Source organism: Procambarus clarkii, chromosome 6 (assembly GCF_040958095.1).
Source record: "Procambarus clarkii isolate CNS0578487 chromosome 6, FALCON_Pclarkii_2.0, whole genome shotgun sequence".
In the NCBI taxonomy this organism is placed as follows: domain Eukaryota; kingdom Metazoa; phylum Arthropoda; class Malacostraca; order Decapoda; family Cambaridae; genus Procambarus; species Procambarus clarkii.
In genome coordinates, this window is record NC_091155.1 from 16,280,589 (window position 1) to 16,296,178 (window position 15,590).

A 15,590-nucleotide genomic window follows, 5' to 3' on the forward strand; every position below is an offset into this window, starting at 1 on the left:
GATAAACCATGGTTTTTATTGTTGTATACATTTTCTATAAACTAAAATGTTTTATAAAAATAAAAATAACCCGAAAAAAAAATTTGTTTTTCTGTTCAAAATGAAAATGAGAGAGAATATAAGCAGACGGAGATCCCCACTAACGTTGCTGAAGAGTGGACACCCACACATCTGCCACCCAACCCACACACCTGACACCCAACCGACAAATCTGAAACCCAACCCAGAACATCCTGACACCAATCCTACACATTTGACACCCAAATCACACATCTGCCACCCCAATCCACACACCTGATACCCATCCCACATATCTGATATCCAACCCACACACCTGTCACTCAACTCACATATCTGACACCAGACGCCCATCCCACACATTTGACACTCAACCCACACTGTTGTACCCAGATTATTATGTTAAATTTAGTTTGTATTCTCTCTCTAAATACTGACAGCGGAACTAGTTTTCGGAGCGTGTGGTGTAGTTAATGACTGTGTCAAATTTGGATTTGAGTCGGTGTGGGGGGGTGTGTGTACACCCAGTGTACCCCTGTTATCTTAAGATCATGGTGGGGGTGTCCGGGCATAGAGAACCTGTGTAGCTGTGTCAGAGGTGAACGGATATGGAGTTCGAGATGGTCTTGTCAAGGCTTGTGAGTTGTGGGAGCGCAGTATCAAGTATTGACGGGAAGTGCTTTGAGGAGGCTGAATATATAGAGACGCCAGCAGGTGGTAGGTCTCATTACTGGGCAGGACCTTGCTGTAGAGGGGCCAGGACCTGTATTAATGGGATCGAGCCATTATATATTTATAAACGTCTGTGGTGAAAGTGACATGGGTTTGTACTAAAGTGTATAAAGAATATATAAGTGTATAAAAGTTTACACTATAAAGTGGTGGGTTTATACTAAGCTCACTAACAATGGAATATGTATGAATACCAAGACATATATAAGACTAGAGTAATAAACTCATTTATATGTAGAGTCTCTCATTGTTAGAGCCCACATTGTTTGAGTTAGGAAGATACTATTTGTCATAAATAGATACTCTTCCTAAATGATTCCCCAAATCTTCTGTTAATCTTCTTGTTAGAGAAGATCTTCACTTGAGACAGTTAAGCAAGTCTCAGCTATGTCTGGGTACAAGTGACAAGATGAACAACCTATTGAGGTTTCTTCTTAATGAGGAGTGTTGTACATGGGGTTATGGCGGTATGTCCACTCTCAGGATGAGTGGCGCTGCCCAATAAACTCGCCCCTCGGGGCAAAATTAAATTAAAATTACACAGAGCCCTTTCTCATTGTTCCGACTGGCAAACAATCCACATGGAACTGGAGAGAAGCCTTTAAGTATTAGTAAAAAACGTGTTCACGAATACAGAAGTCAACACCCATATCAGAAGATATTCAGAAAAATGGTATAACGGAACATCTTCTTGCTAATGGCTTTTTGGAGCCATTATCTGTATCAATAGCTGATACTTGAGATCTGGGGATGGATGTGGTCTTCATGGCCAGCCTTGGAAAGCTGGCTGTACCAGTTAGGGAGCTGGTGGGTTATTGTAGACCTTTAGGTCTTCCGTGTTTCCTTTAGCTGAGACTTTGGCTGAGACGTGCTGTCGTTGGAGTTTGGTGAGGTGGTCTTCATGAGGAGGTCTTGTACCGCGTCTGTGTCGAATTTGTGGTGTGGTGGTGGAGCTCCTACTCCGATTTCCTCATCTGAGGAGTCCGTAACATCCGTAGTTGGTGTTTTAGTCTTTCGTCTCGCAGCCTAAGGTAGGCTCAAGTGTCGTGGATTAGTGGTAGAAGCTATTTCAGAAGCGTTGGCGGTGCTGTTAGTATTTGTTGACAGCACGTCTGCTAGTACATCTGCTGAGATGGTGATGGTAGGAGTGTTGGGAGCTGGAGAGGGAAATACCTCTGTGTCGCCCGGGTCTTGGGTGGTTCTGAAGGCAGTGTTGAGTTTGACCTCGTGGTCGTCCTAGTGGTAGTCTCCGGAGTGGAAGTGGAGGCAGTGAGACTTGCGTCCGTCCGGGGCGATGATGGGGTCCAGGCCATTGGCTAGGTACAGTGCGTTGAGATCTTTGTCAAATCGTTGATTGTCTTGTCCGGCAAGCCTCTTTGCTAGTCGAATAAGACCAGGGATAATGCCTGTACGTGATGCAGGGGGCTGGGAAGGTGCCTGTATGGTCGTGGGTCCCCATTGTGAAGACTGGGTCAACTGGTGGGAGGAGCCACTATTTGATAAGACTGGAAAGTCTTCTGGTCGGTTGGTGGAAGTTGAGGTTTTGGGTTGAGCACCTGGGGCTCTGGTCGTGGTGGTAGAAGGGTTGTTTCTCTTGGCTTCAACCTACCCTTGATGTTTTCCTGTCTACGGGGGCAGTGGTAGGAAATTGCGGGGTGATTGTCATCGCAGAGCAAACAGCAATGGGTTGTTGCTTTGCATATGGAGTAGTGATGGTCCAGTACGAACAGACTGCATTTCTGGACGGGGTGCTGAAACTTGTTGGTCGGGTGAGAGAGCTCGTAGCACTTGAAGCACTACTGGAGCTCATGGTATCGTTCCTTTTTTACTTGGTGGGGTTGAATTTGTGAGTTGAAGCAGCAGAAACCTTGTGTGGCCGTAGCTATGGCGGTGAAAGAAATTTTGATTGTAGATTTGTCGATGCTGCAGAACTCTAGGTTGAATACACCCAGGTTCGTATTATCGTTCTCGAGATTCTCCTTGATCTTATGTTGCGGTCGGTCAGCGATCCATCGATTGTTTACAGCAATGACTCCGGTCCTAGAAGAGGAGTTCACCAAAAGTCATGTTCGTTTTCAAGGTGAAGAAAAAAGAATTGAAATTCGAGTCCTATTTCCCCTATCATATAGGGCATTAGACACGTAAATGGCTGGTCCTGCTGGTAAAAACAGTTCTTCCGGCCAGTAACTGACGTGGGAAGTGAGGATGTAGGTGGTGCTCCTTGTGAAGTATGGCATCGTTGGTCAAGAGTTTTCCTAGTTCTTCCTCACATGAAAATAAGAGCTCGATATCATCACCTTCCTGACTAATGTCAGTAGGTGTGATGGCAATAACGTCCTTCAGGACCTTAAGAATATTGCTTTTCCCGAAAGCATGACCGTCAAGAAGGGGGGGGGGGGGGATAGCTCTAACCTTTAGACGTTTGGGTGGCAGTGTTGCCCCACCCCTTCAACGGCTGGTAGTGTGTCCACCCCCTCAACGGGTGGTAGTGTGTCCACCCCTTCAACGACTGGTAGTGTGTCCACCCCCTCAACGGCTGGTAGTGTGTCCACCCCCTCAACGGGTGGTAGTGTGTCCACCCCCTCAACGGGTGGTAGTGTGTCCACCCCTTCAACGACTGGTAGTGTGTCCACCCCTTCAACGGCTGGTAGTGTGTCCACCCCCTCAACGGGTGGTAGTGTGTCCACCCCTTCAACGACTGGTAGTGTGTCCACCCCTTCAACGGGTGGTAGTGTGTCCACCCCCTCAACGGGTGGTAGTGTGTCCACCCCTTCAACGGGTGGCAGTGTTGTCCCACCCCTTCAACGGGTGGCAGTGTGTCCACCCCGTCAACGGGTAACAGTGTGTCCACCCCATCAACGGGTAACAGTATGTCCACCCCATCAACGGGTGGCAGTGTGTCCACCCCGTCAACGGGTAACAGTGTGTCCACCCCATCAACGGGTAACAGTATGTCCACCCCATCAACGGGTGGCAGTGTTTCCACCCCATCAACGGGTCGCAGTGTGTGGAGTGACCTTCGAACCACGATAATGAACCGCGCTTAGGACAAGACAGGTCGTAACCGATTAATACTTCTGGTAGGTTAGGTACAAACAAATAGGTGAGGTGTAAAAGGTAAGAGACAAAGGGCAATAACCTAAACATAGAATTAGGTGAGGAGTAAGGAATAAAGGCTAGAAGAATAGTTCAGTGAGCTATACATTCAAAGATTAGTCAGGTGTAGAGGGCGGGGCATTTTGGTCAGTGGCGTCCTCATTGGCATCTTCAGGTTCCGGACTTGTTCTCACTCCCATGGTGGGTAGAGTGATTAGTTCTGTTATTTGAGTATTTATGGCGGGTTGTTCGACTTTTCTGTGAATGGCTTTAATTATCCACACTTGCATATTTTCTTTCCTCATATATTAACCGTTGTTCATACTTATCTATTATTTTGACCACAAAAATATTATTGTGGCTGAAACTGACTGAAAGATTTATGTATTTATTAATCAAAATTAAATTTCGAGAAAAAAAAAACACAAATCAAGATATATTGTGGTTGTCTCTGGTCATTAGTTCACCTTAATCGGTAAGATTCTAATCCTCTAACTCCTGAATACTTTTCAAAATGTAATTTAAACAAAACAAATAATTAACCAAAATGGTTTTGGGTGTTGATTAGATATTGGTTCACATGAGGCGTGACAAATTTTAACAATCTGGTAACTGATATTCCACTACGTTCTTCTTATTATTTAAGTTTCACTAAAATTTGGTACAAAAATTTTTTGTGAGATGATGAAGAACATTTATATATCACCTAGAGAGGAGGACTGTTGAAAAAATTATTTTGAGATGATAACAGAAGCTTTCAACATTATATTTATATTGGAAGAACTGCGTGGAAGGTCAGTTTGAGGTGTGTGTGTGTGTATATATGTGTGTGTGTCAATCAACTGTCAATCAACTGATGTACAGATTCCTGAGCCTACTGGGCTCTATCATATCTACATTTGAAACTGAGTATGGAGTCAGCCTCCACTACATTACTCCCTAATGCATAAAATCTGTTAACTACTCACAAACACTGAAAAAGTTTTTTCTAACGTCCCTGTGGCTCATTTGGGTACTCAGTCTCCACCTGTGTTTCCTTGTTCACGTACCACCGTGTTAAAAAGTTTATCCTTATCTACCCTGTCAATTCCTCTGAGAATTTTGTAGTTAGTGATCATGTCTCCCCTTACTCTTCTGTCTTCCAGTGTCGTGAGGTTCATCTCACGCAGCGTTTCCTCGTAGTTCATGCCTCTTAGTTCTGGGACTAGTCTAGTGGCATACCTCTGAACTTTTTCCAGCTTCATCTTGTGCTTGACTAGGTACGGGCTCCATGCTGGGGACGCATACTCCAGGATTGGTCTTCAATTTTGTGTGTGTGTGTGTGTGTGTGTGTGTGTGTGTGTGTGTGTGTGTGTGTGTGTGTGTGTGTGTGTGTGTGTGTGTGTGTGTGTGTGTGTGTGTATGTGTGTGTGTGTGTGTGTGTGTGTGTGTGTGTGTGTGTGTGTGTGTGTGTGTGTGTGTGTGTGTGTGTGTGTGTGTGTGTATGTGTATTCACCTAGTTGTGTTTGCGGGGGTTGAGCTTTGCTCTTTCGGCCCGCCTCTCCACTGTCAATCAGCTGTTTACTAACTACTTTTTTTTCCACGCCACACACACACCCCAGGAAGCAGCCCGTGACAGCTGACTAACTCCCAGGTACCTATTTACAGCCAGGTAACAAGGGCATTCAGGGTGAAAGAAACTTTACCCATTTGTTTCTGCCTCGTGCGGGAATCGAACCCGCGCCACAGAATTACGAGTCCTGCGCGCTATCCACCAGGCTACGAGACCTCCATGGGTGTGTGTGTGTGTGTGTGTGTGTGTGTGTGTGTGTGTGTGTGTGTGTGTGTGTGTGTGTGTGTGTGTGTGTGTGTGTGTGTGTGTATGTGTGTGTGTGTGTGTGTGTAGACCTAAAACATGTATGCAAGTGTGTATAAATGCTCATAATGTGATATTTTACATGACAATTAGTGGCAAGACAGAAATGGACACACACACGACGATGTGTAAATTCATGGTCAGAAACTTGAAAGTGTTGACGTATCACATGAACAAGGCCAGAGAGGGAGCGGAGGTCTATATAAAGTCACAAGTAGATCACAACTTCACCTCAGATCGATCCTGTCACTCGTCAGCGAGAACTATGGTCAGTCACCTCATATATTATCTCATATATCAAACATCAGCTCGAGGTTGTTGCATCAGATAATTCATTCAGTAATCATTTCGAGTTAGCTTCAGTATATTTAAAATAGATCTAGTTTCACTTGAAATATACATTATCAAGATCATAAAGCTCCATTTGCTATCTTTATGACAAACTGTATTTTCTATTTTTATTTTCAGAAGATGTTGTTGATAACGGCGGGTGTTGTCCTGCTGGTGGCGTCCTCCAGGGCAGAAGGAGGCCTCCACGGCGTCGGTGGAGGCGGGGTTCATGGAGGCGTCTCCGGTGGTTCGTTCGGAGGACACGGAGGTTCATCTGGCTTCTCCAAGGGCGGCTTTGGCGGATCCCATGGCGGCTTTGGGAGTTCTCACGGAGGCTTCGGCGGATCGCACGGTGGATTTGGTGGTTCCAATCGCGTCATTGGCGTTTCACGCGGAGGTGGATTTGGCGGTTCCCACGGAGGTGGATTTGGCGGCTCCCGCGGTGGTGGATTTGGCGTCTCCCACGGTGGTGGATTTGGCGGCTCCCGCGGTGCTGGATTTGGCGTGTCCCACGGTGGTGGATTTGGCGGCTCCCACGGCGGTGGACTTGGTGTCTCCCATGGAGGTGGATTTGGCGGCTCCCACGGCGGTGGACTTGGTGCCTCCCATGGTGGTGGATTTGTCGGCTCTCACGGTGGTGGATTTGGCAGCTCCCACGGTGGTGGACTTGGCAGCTCCCACCGTGGTGGATTTGGCAGCTCCCACCGTGGCGCATTTGGCAGCTCCCACCGTGGTGGATTTGGCAGCTCCCACCGTGGTGGATTTGGCGGCTCCCACGGTGGTTTTGCTGGAGGATTCCACGGGTAATTAGGCGGTGGATCCGTTACTGGCTCAGGTGAACGGACATATGGTAGAATAATGCAAAACAAATATGTAAATTATGTTGCAGGATGAGATTTGCAAGAGATAAATCATGGTTTTTATTGTTGTATACATTTTCTATAAACTAAAATGTTTTATAAAAATAAAAATAACCCGAAAAAAAGATTTGTTTTTCTGTTCAAAATGAAAATGAGAGAGAATATAAGCAGACGGAGATCCCCACTAACGTTGCTGAAGAGTGGACACCCACACATCTGCCACCCAACCCACACACCTGACATCCAACCGACAAATCTGAAACCCAACCCAGAACATCCTGACACCAATCCTACACATTTGACACCCAAATCACACATCTGCCACCCCAATCCACACACCTGATACCCATCCCACATATCTGATATCCAACCCACACACCTGTCACTCAACTCACATATCTGACACCAGACGCCCATCCCACACATTTGACACTCAACCCACACTGTTGTACCCAGATTATTATGTTAAATTTAGTTTGTATTCTCTCTCTAAATACTGACAGCGGAACTAGTTTTCGGAGCGTGTGGTGTAGTTAATGACTGTGTCAAATTTGGATTTGAGTCGGTGTGGGGGGGTGTGTGTACACCCAGTGTACCCCTGTTATCTTAAGATCATGGTGGGGGTGTCCGGGCATAGAGAACCTGTGTAGCTGTGTCAGAGGTGAACGGATGTGGAGTTCGAGATGGTCTTGTCAAGGCTTGTGAGTTGTGGGAGCGCAGTATCAAGTATTGACGGGAAGTGCTTTGAGGAGGCTGAATATATAGAGACGCCAGCAGGTGGTAGGTCTCATTACTGGGCAGGACCTTGCTGTAGAGGGGCCAGGACCTGTATTAATGGGATCGAGCCATTATATATTTATAAACGTCTGTGGTGAAAGTGACATGGGTTTGTACTAAAGTGTATAAAGAATATATAAGTGTATAAAAGTTTACACTATAAAGTGGTGGGTTTATACTAAGCTCACTAACAATGGAATATGTATGAATACCAAGACATATATAAGACTAGAGTAATAAACTCATTTATATGTAGAGTCTCTCATTGTTAGAGCCCACATTGTTTGAGTTAGGAAGATACTATTTGTCATAAATAGATACTCTTCCTAAATGATTCCCCAAATCTTCTGTTAATCTTCTTGTTAGAGAAGATCTTCACTTGAGACAGTTAAGCAAGTCTCAGCTATGTCTGGGTACAAGTGACAAGATGAACAACCTATTGAGGTTTCTTCTTAATGAGGAGTGTTGTACATGGGGTTATGGCGGTATGTCCACTCTCAGGATGAGTGGCGCTGCCCAATAAACTCGCCCCTCGGGGCAAAATTAAATTAAAATTACACAGAGCCCTTTCTCATTGTTCCGACTGGCAAACAATCCACATGGAACTGGAGAGAAGCCTTTAAGTATTAGTAAAAAACGTGTTCACGAATACAGAAGTCAACACCCATATCAGAAGATATTCAGAAAAATGGTATAACGGAACATCTTCTTGCTAATGGCTTTTTGGAGCCATTATCTGTATCAATAGCTGATACTTGAGATCTGGGGATGGATGTGGTCTTCATGGCCAGCCTTGGAAAGCTGGCTGTACCAGTTAGGGAGCTGGTGGGTTATTGTAGACCTTTAGGTCTTCCGTGTTTCCTTTAGCTGAGACTTTGGCTGAGACGTGCTGTCGTTGGAGTTTGGTGAGGTGGTCTTCATGAGGAGGTCTTGTACCGCGTCTGTGTCGAATTTGTGGTGTGGTGGTGGAGCTCCTACTCCGATTTCCTCATCTGAGGAGTCCGTAACATCCGTAGTTGGTGTTTTAGTCTTTCGTCTCGCAGCCTAAGGTAGGCTCAAGTGTCGTGGATTAGTGGTAGAAGCTATTTCAGAAGCGTTGGCGGTGCTGTTAGTATTTGTTGACAGCACGTCTGCTAGTACATCTGCTGAGATGGTGATGGTAGGAGTGTTGGGAGCTGGAGAGGGAAATACCTCTGTGTCGCCCGGGTCTTGGGTGGTTCTGAAGGCAGTGTTGAGTTTGACCTCGTGGTCGTCCTGGTGGTAGTCTCCGGAGTGGAAGTGGAGGCAGTGAGACTTGCGTCCGTCCGGGGCGATGATGGGGTCCAGGCCATTGGCTAGATACAGTGCGTTGAGATCTTTGTCAAATCGTTGATTGTCTTGTCCGGCAAGCCTCTTTGCTAGTCGAATAAGACCAGGGATAATGCCTGTACGTGATGCAGGGGGCTGGGAAGGTGCCTGTATGGTCGTGGGTCCCCATTGTGAAGACTGGGTCAACTGGTGGGAGGAGCCACTATTTGATAAGACTGGAAAGTCTTCTGGTCGGTTGGTGGAAGTTGAGGTTTTGGGTTGAGCACCTGGGGCTCTGGTCGTGGTGGTAGAAGGGTTGTTTCTCTTGGCTTCAACCTACCCTTGATGTTTTCCTGTCTACGGGGGCAGTGGTAGGAAATTGCGGGGTGATTGTCATCGCAGAGCAAACAGCAATGGGTTGTTGCTTTGCATATGGAGTAGTGATGGTCCAGTACGAACAGACTGCATTTCTGGACGGGGTGCTGAAACTTGTTGGTCGGGTGAGAGAGCTCGTAGCACTTGAAGCACTACTGGAGCTCATGGTATCGTTCCTTTTTTACTTTGTGGGGTTGAATTTGTGAGTCGAAGCAGCAGAAACCTTGTGTGGCCGTAGCTATGGCGGTGAAAGAAATTTTGATTGTAGATTTGTCGATGCTGCAGAACTCTAGGTTGAATACACCCAGGTTCAGATTATCGTTCTCGAGATTCTCCATGATCTTATGTTGCGGTCGGTCAGCGATCCATCGATTGTTTACAGCAATGACTCCGGTCCTAGAAGAGGAGTTCACCAAAAGTCATGTTCGTTTTCAAGGTGAAGAAAAAAGAATTGAAATTCGAGTCCTATTTCCCCTATCATATAGGGCATTAGACACGTAAATGGCTGGTCCTGCTGGTAAAAACAGTTCTTCCGGCCAGTAACTGACGTGGGAAGTGAGGATGTAGGTGGTGCTCCTTGTGAAGTATGGCATCGTTGGTCAAGAGTTTTCCTAGTTCTTCCTCACATGAAAATAAGAGCTCGATATCATCACCTTCCTGACTAATGTCAGTAGGTGTGATGGCAATAACGTCCTTCAGGACCTTAAGAATATTGCTTTTCCCGAAAGCATGACCGTCAAGGAGGGGGGGGGGGGGATAGCTCTAACCTTTAGACGTTTGGGTGGCAGTGTTGCCCCACCCCTTCAACGGCTGGTAGTGTGTCCACCCCCTCAACGGGTGGTAGTGTGTCCACCCCTTCAACGACTGGTAGTGTGTCCACCCCTTCAACGGGTGGTAGTGTGTCCACCCCCTCAACGGGTGGTAGTGTGTCCACCCCTTCAACGGGTGGCAGTGTTGTCCCACCCCTTCAACGGGTGGCAGTGTGTCCACCCCGTCAACGGGTAACAGTGTGTCCACCCCATCAACGGGTAACAGTATGTCCACCCCATCAACGGGTGGCAGTGTGTCCACCCCGTCAACGGGTAACAGTGTGTCCACCCCATCAACGGGTAACAGTATGTCCACCCCATCAACGGGTGGCAGTGTTTCCACCCCATCAACGGGTCGCAGTGTGTGGAGTGACCTTCGAACCACGATAATGAACCGCGCTTAGGACAAGACAGGTCGTAACCGATTAATACTTCTGGTAGGTTAGGTACAAACAAATAGGTGAGGTGTAAAAGGTAAGAGACAAAGGGCAATAACCTAAACATAGAATTAGGTGAGGAGTAAGGAATAAAGGCTAGAAGAATAGTTCAGTGAGCTATACATTCAAAGATTAGTCAGGTGTAGAGGGCGGGGCATTTTGGTCAGTGGCGTCCTCATTGGCATCTTCAGGTTCCGGACTTGTTCTCACTCCCATGGTGGGTAGAGTGATTAGTTCTGTTATTTGAGTATTTATGGCGGGTTGTTCGACTTTTCTGTGAATAGCTTTAATTATCCACACTTGCATATTTTCTTTCCTCATATATTAACCGTTGTTCATACTTATCTATTATTTTGACGACAAAAATATTATTGTGGCTGAAACTGACTAAAAGATTTATATATTTATTAATCATAATTAAATTTCGAGCAAAAAAAAAAACATAAATCAAGATATATTGTGGTTGTCTTTGGTCATTAGTTCACCTTAATCAGTAAGACTCTAATCCTCTAACTCCTGAATACTTTTCAAAATGTAATTTAAACAATACAAATAATTAACCTAAATGTTTTTGGGTGTTGATTAGATATTGGTTCACATGAGGCGTGACAAATTTTAATACTCTGGTAACTAATATTCCACTACGTTCTTCTTATTATTAAAGTTGCACTAAAATTTGATATAAAAATTTTTGTGAGATGATGAAGAACATTTATATATCACCTAGAGAGGAGGACTGTTGAAAAAATTATTTTGAGATGATAACAGAAGCTTTCAACATTATATTTATATTGAAGAACTGCGTTGAAGGTCAGTTTGAGGTGTGTGTGTGTGTGTATATATATGTGTGTGTATATATGTGTGTGTGTGTGTGTGTCAATCAACTGTCAATCAACTGATGTACAGATTCCTGAGATCACTAGGCTCCATCATATCTACATTTGAAACTGTGTATGGAGTCAGCCTCCACCACATCACTGCCTAATGCATTCCATCTGTTAAATACTCTGACACTGAAAAAGTTCTTTCTAACGTTACTGTGGCTCATGTGGTTACTCAGTTTCCACCTGTGTCCCCTTGTTCGCGTACCACCAGTGTTAAATAGTTTATCTACCCGTCTACCCGGTCGATTCCCCTGAGGATTTTGTAGGTTGTGATCATGTCTCCCCTTACTCTTCTATCTTCCAGTGTCGTAAGGTGCATTTCCCGCAGCCTTTCCCCGTAACTCATGTCACTTAATTCTGAGACTAGTCTAGTGGCATTCCTCTGAACTTTTTCCAGCTTCGTGTTGTGCTTGACAAGGTACGGGTTCCATGCTGGGGCCACATACTCCAGGATTGGTCTTACATATGTGGTATACAAGATTCTGTGTGTGTGTGTGTGTGTGTGTGTGTGTGTGTGTGTGTGTGTGTGTGTGTGTGTGTGTGTGTGTGTAGACCTAAAACATGTATGCAAGTGTGCATAAATGTTCATAATGTGATATTTTACATGACAATTAGTGGCAAGACAGAAATGGACACACACACACGACGATGTGTAAATTCATGGTCAGAAACTTGAAAGTGTTGATGTATCACATGAACAAGGCCAGAGAGGGAGCGAAGGTCTATATAAAGACACAAGTAGATCACAACTTCACCTCAGATCGATCCTGTCACTCGTCAGCGAGAACTATGGTCAGTCACCTCATATATCACCTCATATATCATCTGGTCACCTCATATATCAAACATCAGCTCATGAGGTTGTTGCATCAGATAATTCATTCAGTAATCATTTCGAGTTAGCTTCAGTATATTTAAAATAGATCTAGTTTCACTAGAAATATACATTATCAAGATCATAAAGCTCCATTTGCTATCTTTCTGACAATGTATTTTCTGTTTTTATTTTCAGAAGATGTTGTTGATAACGGCGGGTGTTGTCCTGCTGGTGGCGTCCTCCAGGGCAGAAGGAGGCCTCCACGGGGTCGGTGGAGGCGGGGTTCATGGAGGCGTCTCCGGTGGTTCGTTTGGTGGACACGGAGGTTCATCTGGGTTCTCCAGGGGCGGCTTTGGCGGATCCCATATCGGCTTTGGCCGACCCCATGGTGGCTTTGGGAGTTCTCACGGAGGCTTCGGCGGATCCCAGGGTGGATTTGGGGGTTCCAAGTTTATTGTTAGCGGCTCCCACGGTGGTGGATTTGTCGGCTCCCACCGCGGTGGATTTGGCGGCTCCCACGGAGGTGGATTTGGCGGCTCCCATCGTAGTGGATTTGGCGGCTCCCGCGGTGCTGGATTTGGCGTGTCCCACGGTGGTGGATTTGGCGGCTCCCACGGAGGTGGATTTGGCGGCTCCCACGGTGGTGGATTTGGCGGCTCCCACGGAGGTTTCGTTGGCATTTCCCACAGTGGTCGGGGTGGGCGTAAACATGGTTGAATAATGTCAATCAAAATATTAATTTATTTTGTAGCAATATGTGATTCCCAAATGATAACTTATCTTACAAATTGTGTATGTTTGTAAAATTGGTAAAAAATATATGTAAATTAAATGAAGAACGTGTTTTTCTTGCGTTAAATTCTAATAAGAAAGAACATACTTTTTAGTCATCAATATGAACTTTGCTAAAGCATACCACTAATATTTATTAGACAAGTAATTTTCAGAACGGGATGTGATTTTCTCCAGCTTCTTTCTAATAGTCAATGGCTGAATATCGCACGTCCTTCCGTATAGATGATCATTCAAGATCATTAAGTTCAGATCATGGAATTTCAGATCTCTAATACTCGAGCAGATGTTAAAACATATACAGTATACATTTAAATACAAGGCACGATCGATTTACTATATATATATATTTATGTATATATATATATATATATATATATATATATATATATATATATATATATATATATATATATATATATATATATATATATATATATATATATATATATATATATATATATATTTAAACCTAAAAGGGGTACCACCTCTGGTGCAAGTGTAGGGACCCATAGCCTCGGAGAACAAAAATAAAGAGTACTCAGAGAAGACGTTGTGGATCCTCACTGAACACTTTGATATTTTCTTCTCCTACCACCCCTATTCTTTTGGTATGTGTGTATGTATATCTAACTTAATTTTAAAATTTCATTACACAAAAAGGGTTACAACATTGGTTACATGCAGAGTACAAGGCTACTTGTCACAGGTTACAGAGCTCCTCCAGCTCCTCAGATGGCGGGCAGGAACCATAGATTTCTTGGAAAGGATTTCTTTCAGTGAGCATTTCCTCTCTGGATCGCCACACTAACACTCTGAAAGAGAAAACTGGCGGCTCTAGGGTCTCTAGTTGTTTCAAATAGCTTGGACCCCAACTCCTTCAAAAACCTAGCAGCACCTTTACCCCAGGCACCAAGTGTCTCTGATTCAATGGGGACAAAATATTAGTAATGATCAAGGCCACTGTATTTACGTGACTTGGCTGCTTCCCGGTGATTGGAAGCACCTCCTGCTTGTGTAGCACTGAAGTCAACATAGGTGTTAGCTAAAGTTGAAACTCATATCTAGTCCCACACCATCTGTCTACCATTCTTCCAAGGGTTCACCGCGATCCCGTTTGGGCGACCGACAGGCTCATCAGAGTTGCGGGACATTAGGTAACGGGGCTCTTTATCTCTGCTGGACAACCGGCTGTGGTAAGGCTTCTCTTAATAATGTCGTTAACCTCGCCATGTCTTGTATGCCATCCTCCTGTCCTTTGGCAGAGGCCATGCCGTCCGTACCTGTCGGCCACTGCCTCGCCGCAAATACACCTGTATTCGGTGTGGATTGGGGCAGCGAGGCGGAGAGCCACAGCAATTTCGAGGGCCTGAGGTGTGAGACGAGTACCAGTTGCTGACATTGGAGTTGCTAATAGGAAGTCACCTGCATGGGTAGCTGCTACAGCTCTAAGTCGGGCAGTATCATGTGGTGATGTCGCAGCTTCTATCAATGTCGCAGCTTCTTAGTCATCAATGGGACGATCCCAGCTGGATTGCTTATGGGCTTCAAAAAGCGATGGTTGGGGTGCTGGTCCTGCAAGAGTTACCCATTTGGTGGTGCAGTCTGTAAAGCTGGGATCATGTACAAAGCAAATACTATTCATAATTTTAAAACTAGGTATGAGAGGGAAATGGGACAGGAGTCATTGCTGTAAACAACCGATGCTCGAAAGGCGAGATCCAAGAGTCAGTGCTCGATCCTGCTGACACAATTAGATGAGTACAATTAGGTGAGTACACACACACAAACACACACTGGCGGGACGCGAACAAGGGGACACAGGTGGAAGCTGAGTACCCAAATGAGCCACAGAGACATTAGAAAGAACTTTTTCAGAGTCAGAGTAGTTAGTAAATGGAATGCACTAGGAAGTGATAAGGTGGAGGCTGACTCCATACACAGTTTCAAATGTAGATATGATAGAGCCCAGTAGGCTCAGGAATCTGTACATCAGTTGATTAACGGTTGAGAGGCGGGACCAAAGAGCCAGAGCTCAACCCCCGCAAACACAACTAGGTGAGTACACACACACACACACACACACACACACACACACACACACACACACACACACACACACACACACACACACACACACACACACACAAGCTCGAGAGGCAGGCGGGGGTGGGGGGAAAGGTCCTAGAATGGATAAGGAACTACCTAACAGGAAGGAGCCAAAGAGTTACGGTAAGGGGCGAGAAGTCGGACTGGCGAACAGTAACAAGTGGAGTACCACAAGGATCGGTGCTGGGACCAATTCTATTTCTTGTATATGTTAACGACATGTTTACAGGCGTAGAGTCCTACATGTCGATGTTTGCGGATGATGCAAAGTTGATGAGAAGAGTTGTGACAGATGAGGATTGCAGGATCCTCCAAGAGGACCTGAACAGATTGCAGAGATGGTCAGAGAAATGGCTACTAGAATTCAACACGAGCAAATGTAAAGTTATGGAAATGGGACTAGGAGATAGGA

General features: G+C 45.3%; 2 protein-coding genes across 2 annotated transcripts; both read left to right on the forward strand.

Annotated features, from left to right (window-relative positions):
* The first annotated feature begins 5,893 nt into the window (after nucleotides 1–5,893).
* Nucleotides 5,894–6,954, forward strand: LOC123753118 (keratin, type I cytoskeletal 9-like). The gene is made up of 2 exons (XM_045735122.2): nucleotides 5,894–5,969; nucleotides 6,170–6,954. Exons 1-2 carry the CDS (start codon nucleotides 5,967–5,969, stop codon nucleotides 6,836–6,838), a joined length of 672 nt encoding a protein of 223 aa, XP_045591078.1. The 5' UTR covers nucleotides 5,894–5,966; the 3' UTR covers nucleotides 6,839–6,954.
* A 5,265-nt stretch (nucleotides 6,955–12,219) lies between these two features.
* Nucleotides 12,220–13,107, forward strand: LOC138354960 (keratin, type I cytoskeletal 9-like). The gene is made up of 2 exons (XM_069309580.1): nucleotides 12,220–12,252; nucleotides 12,473–13,107. The coding sequence occupies exons 1-2, from the start codon at nucleotides 12,250–12,252 to the stop codon at nucleotides 12,992–12,994; spliced, it is 525 nt and encodes a 174-aa protein (XP_069165681.1). The 5' UTR covers nucleotides 12,220–12,249; the 3' UTR covers nucleotides 12,995–13,107.
* The last annotated feature ends 2,483 nt before the right edge of the window (nucleotides 13,108–15,590 follow it).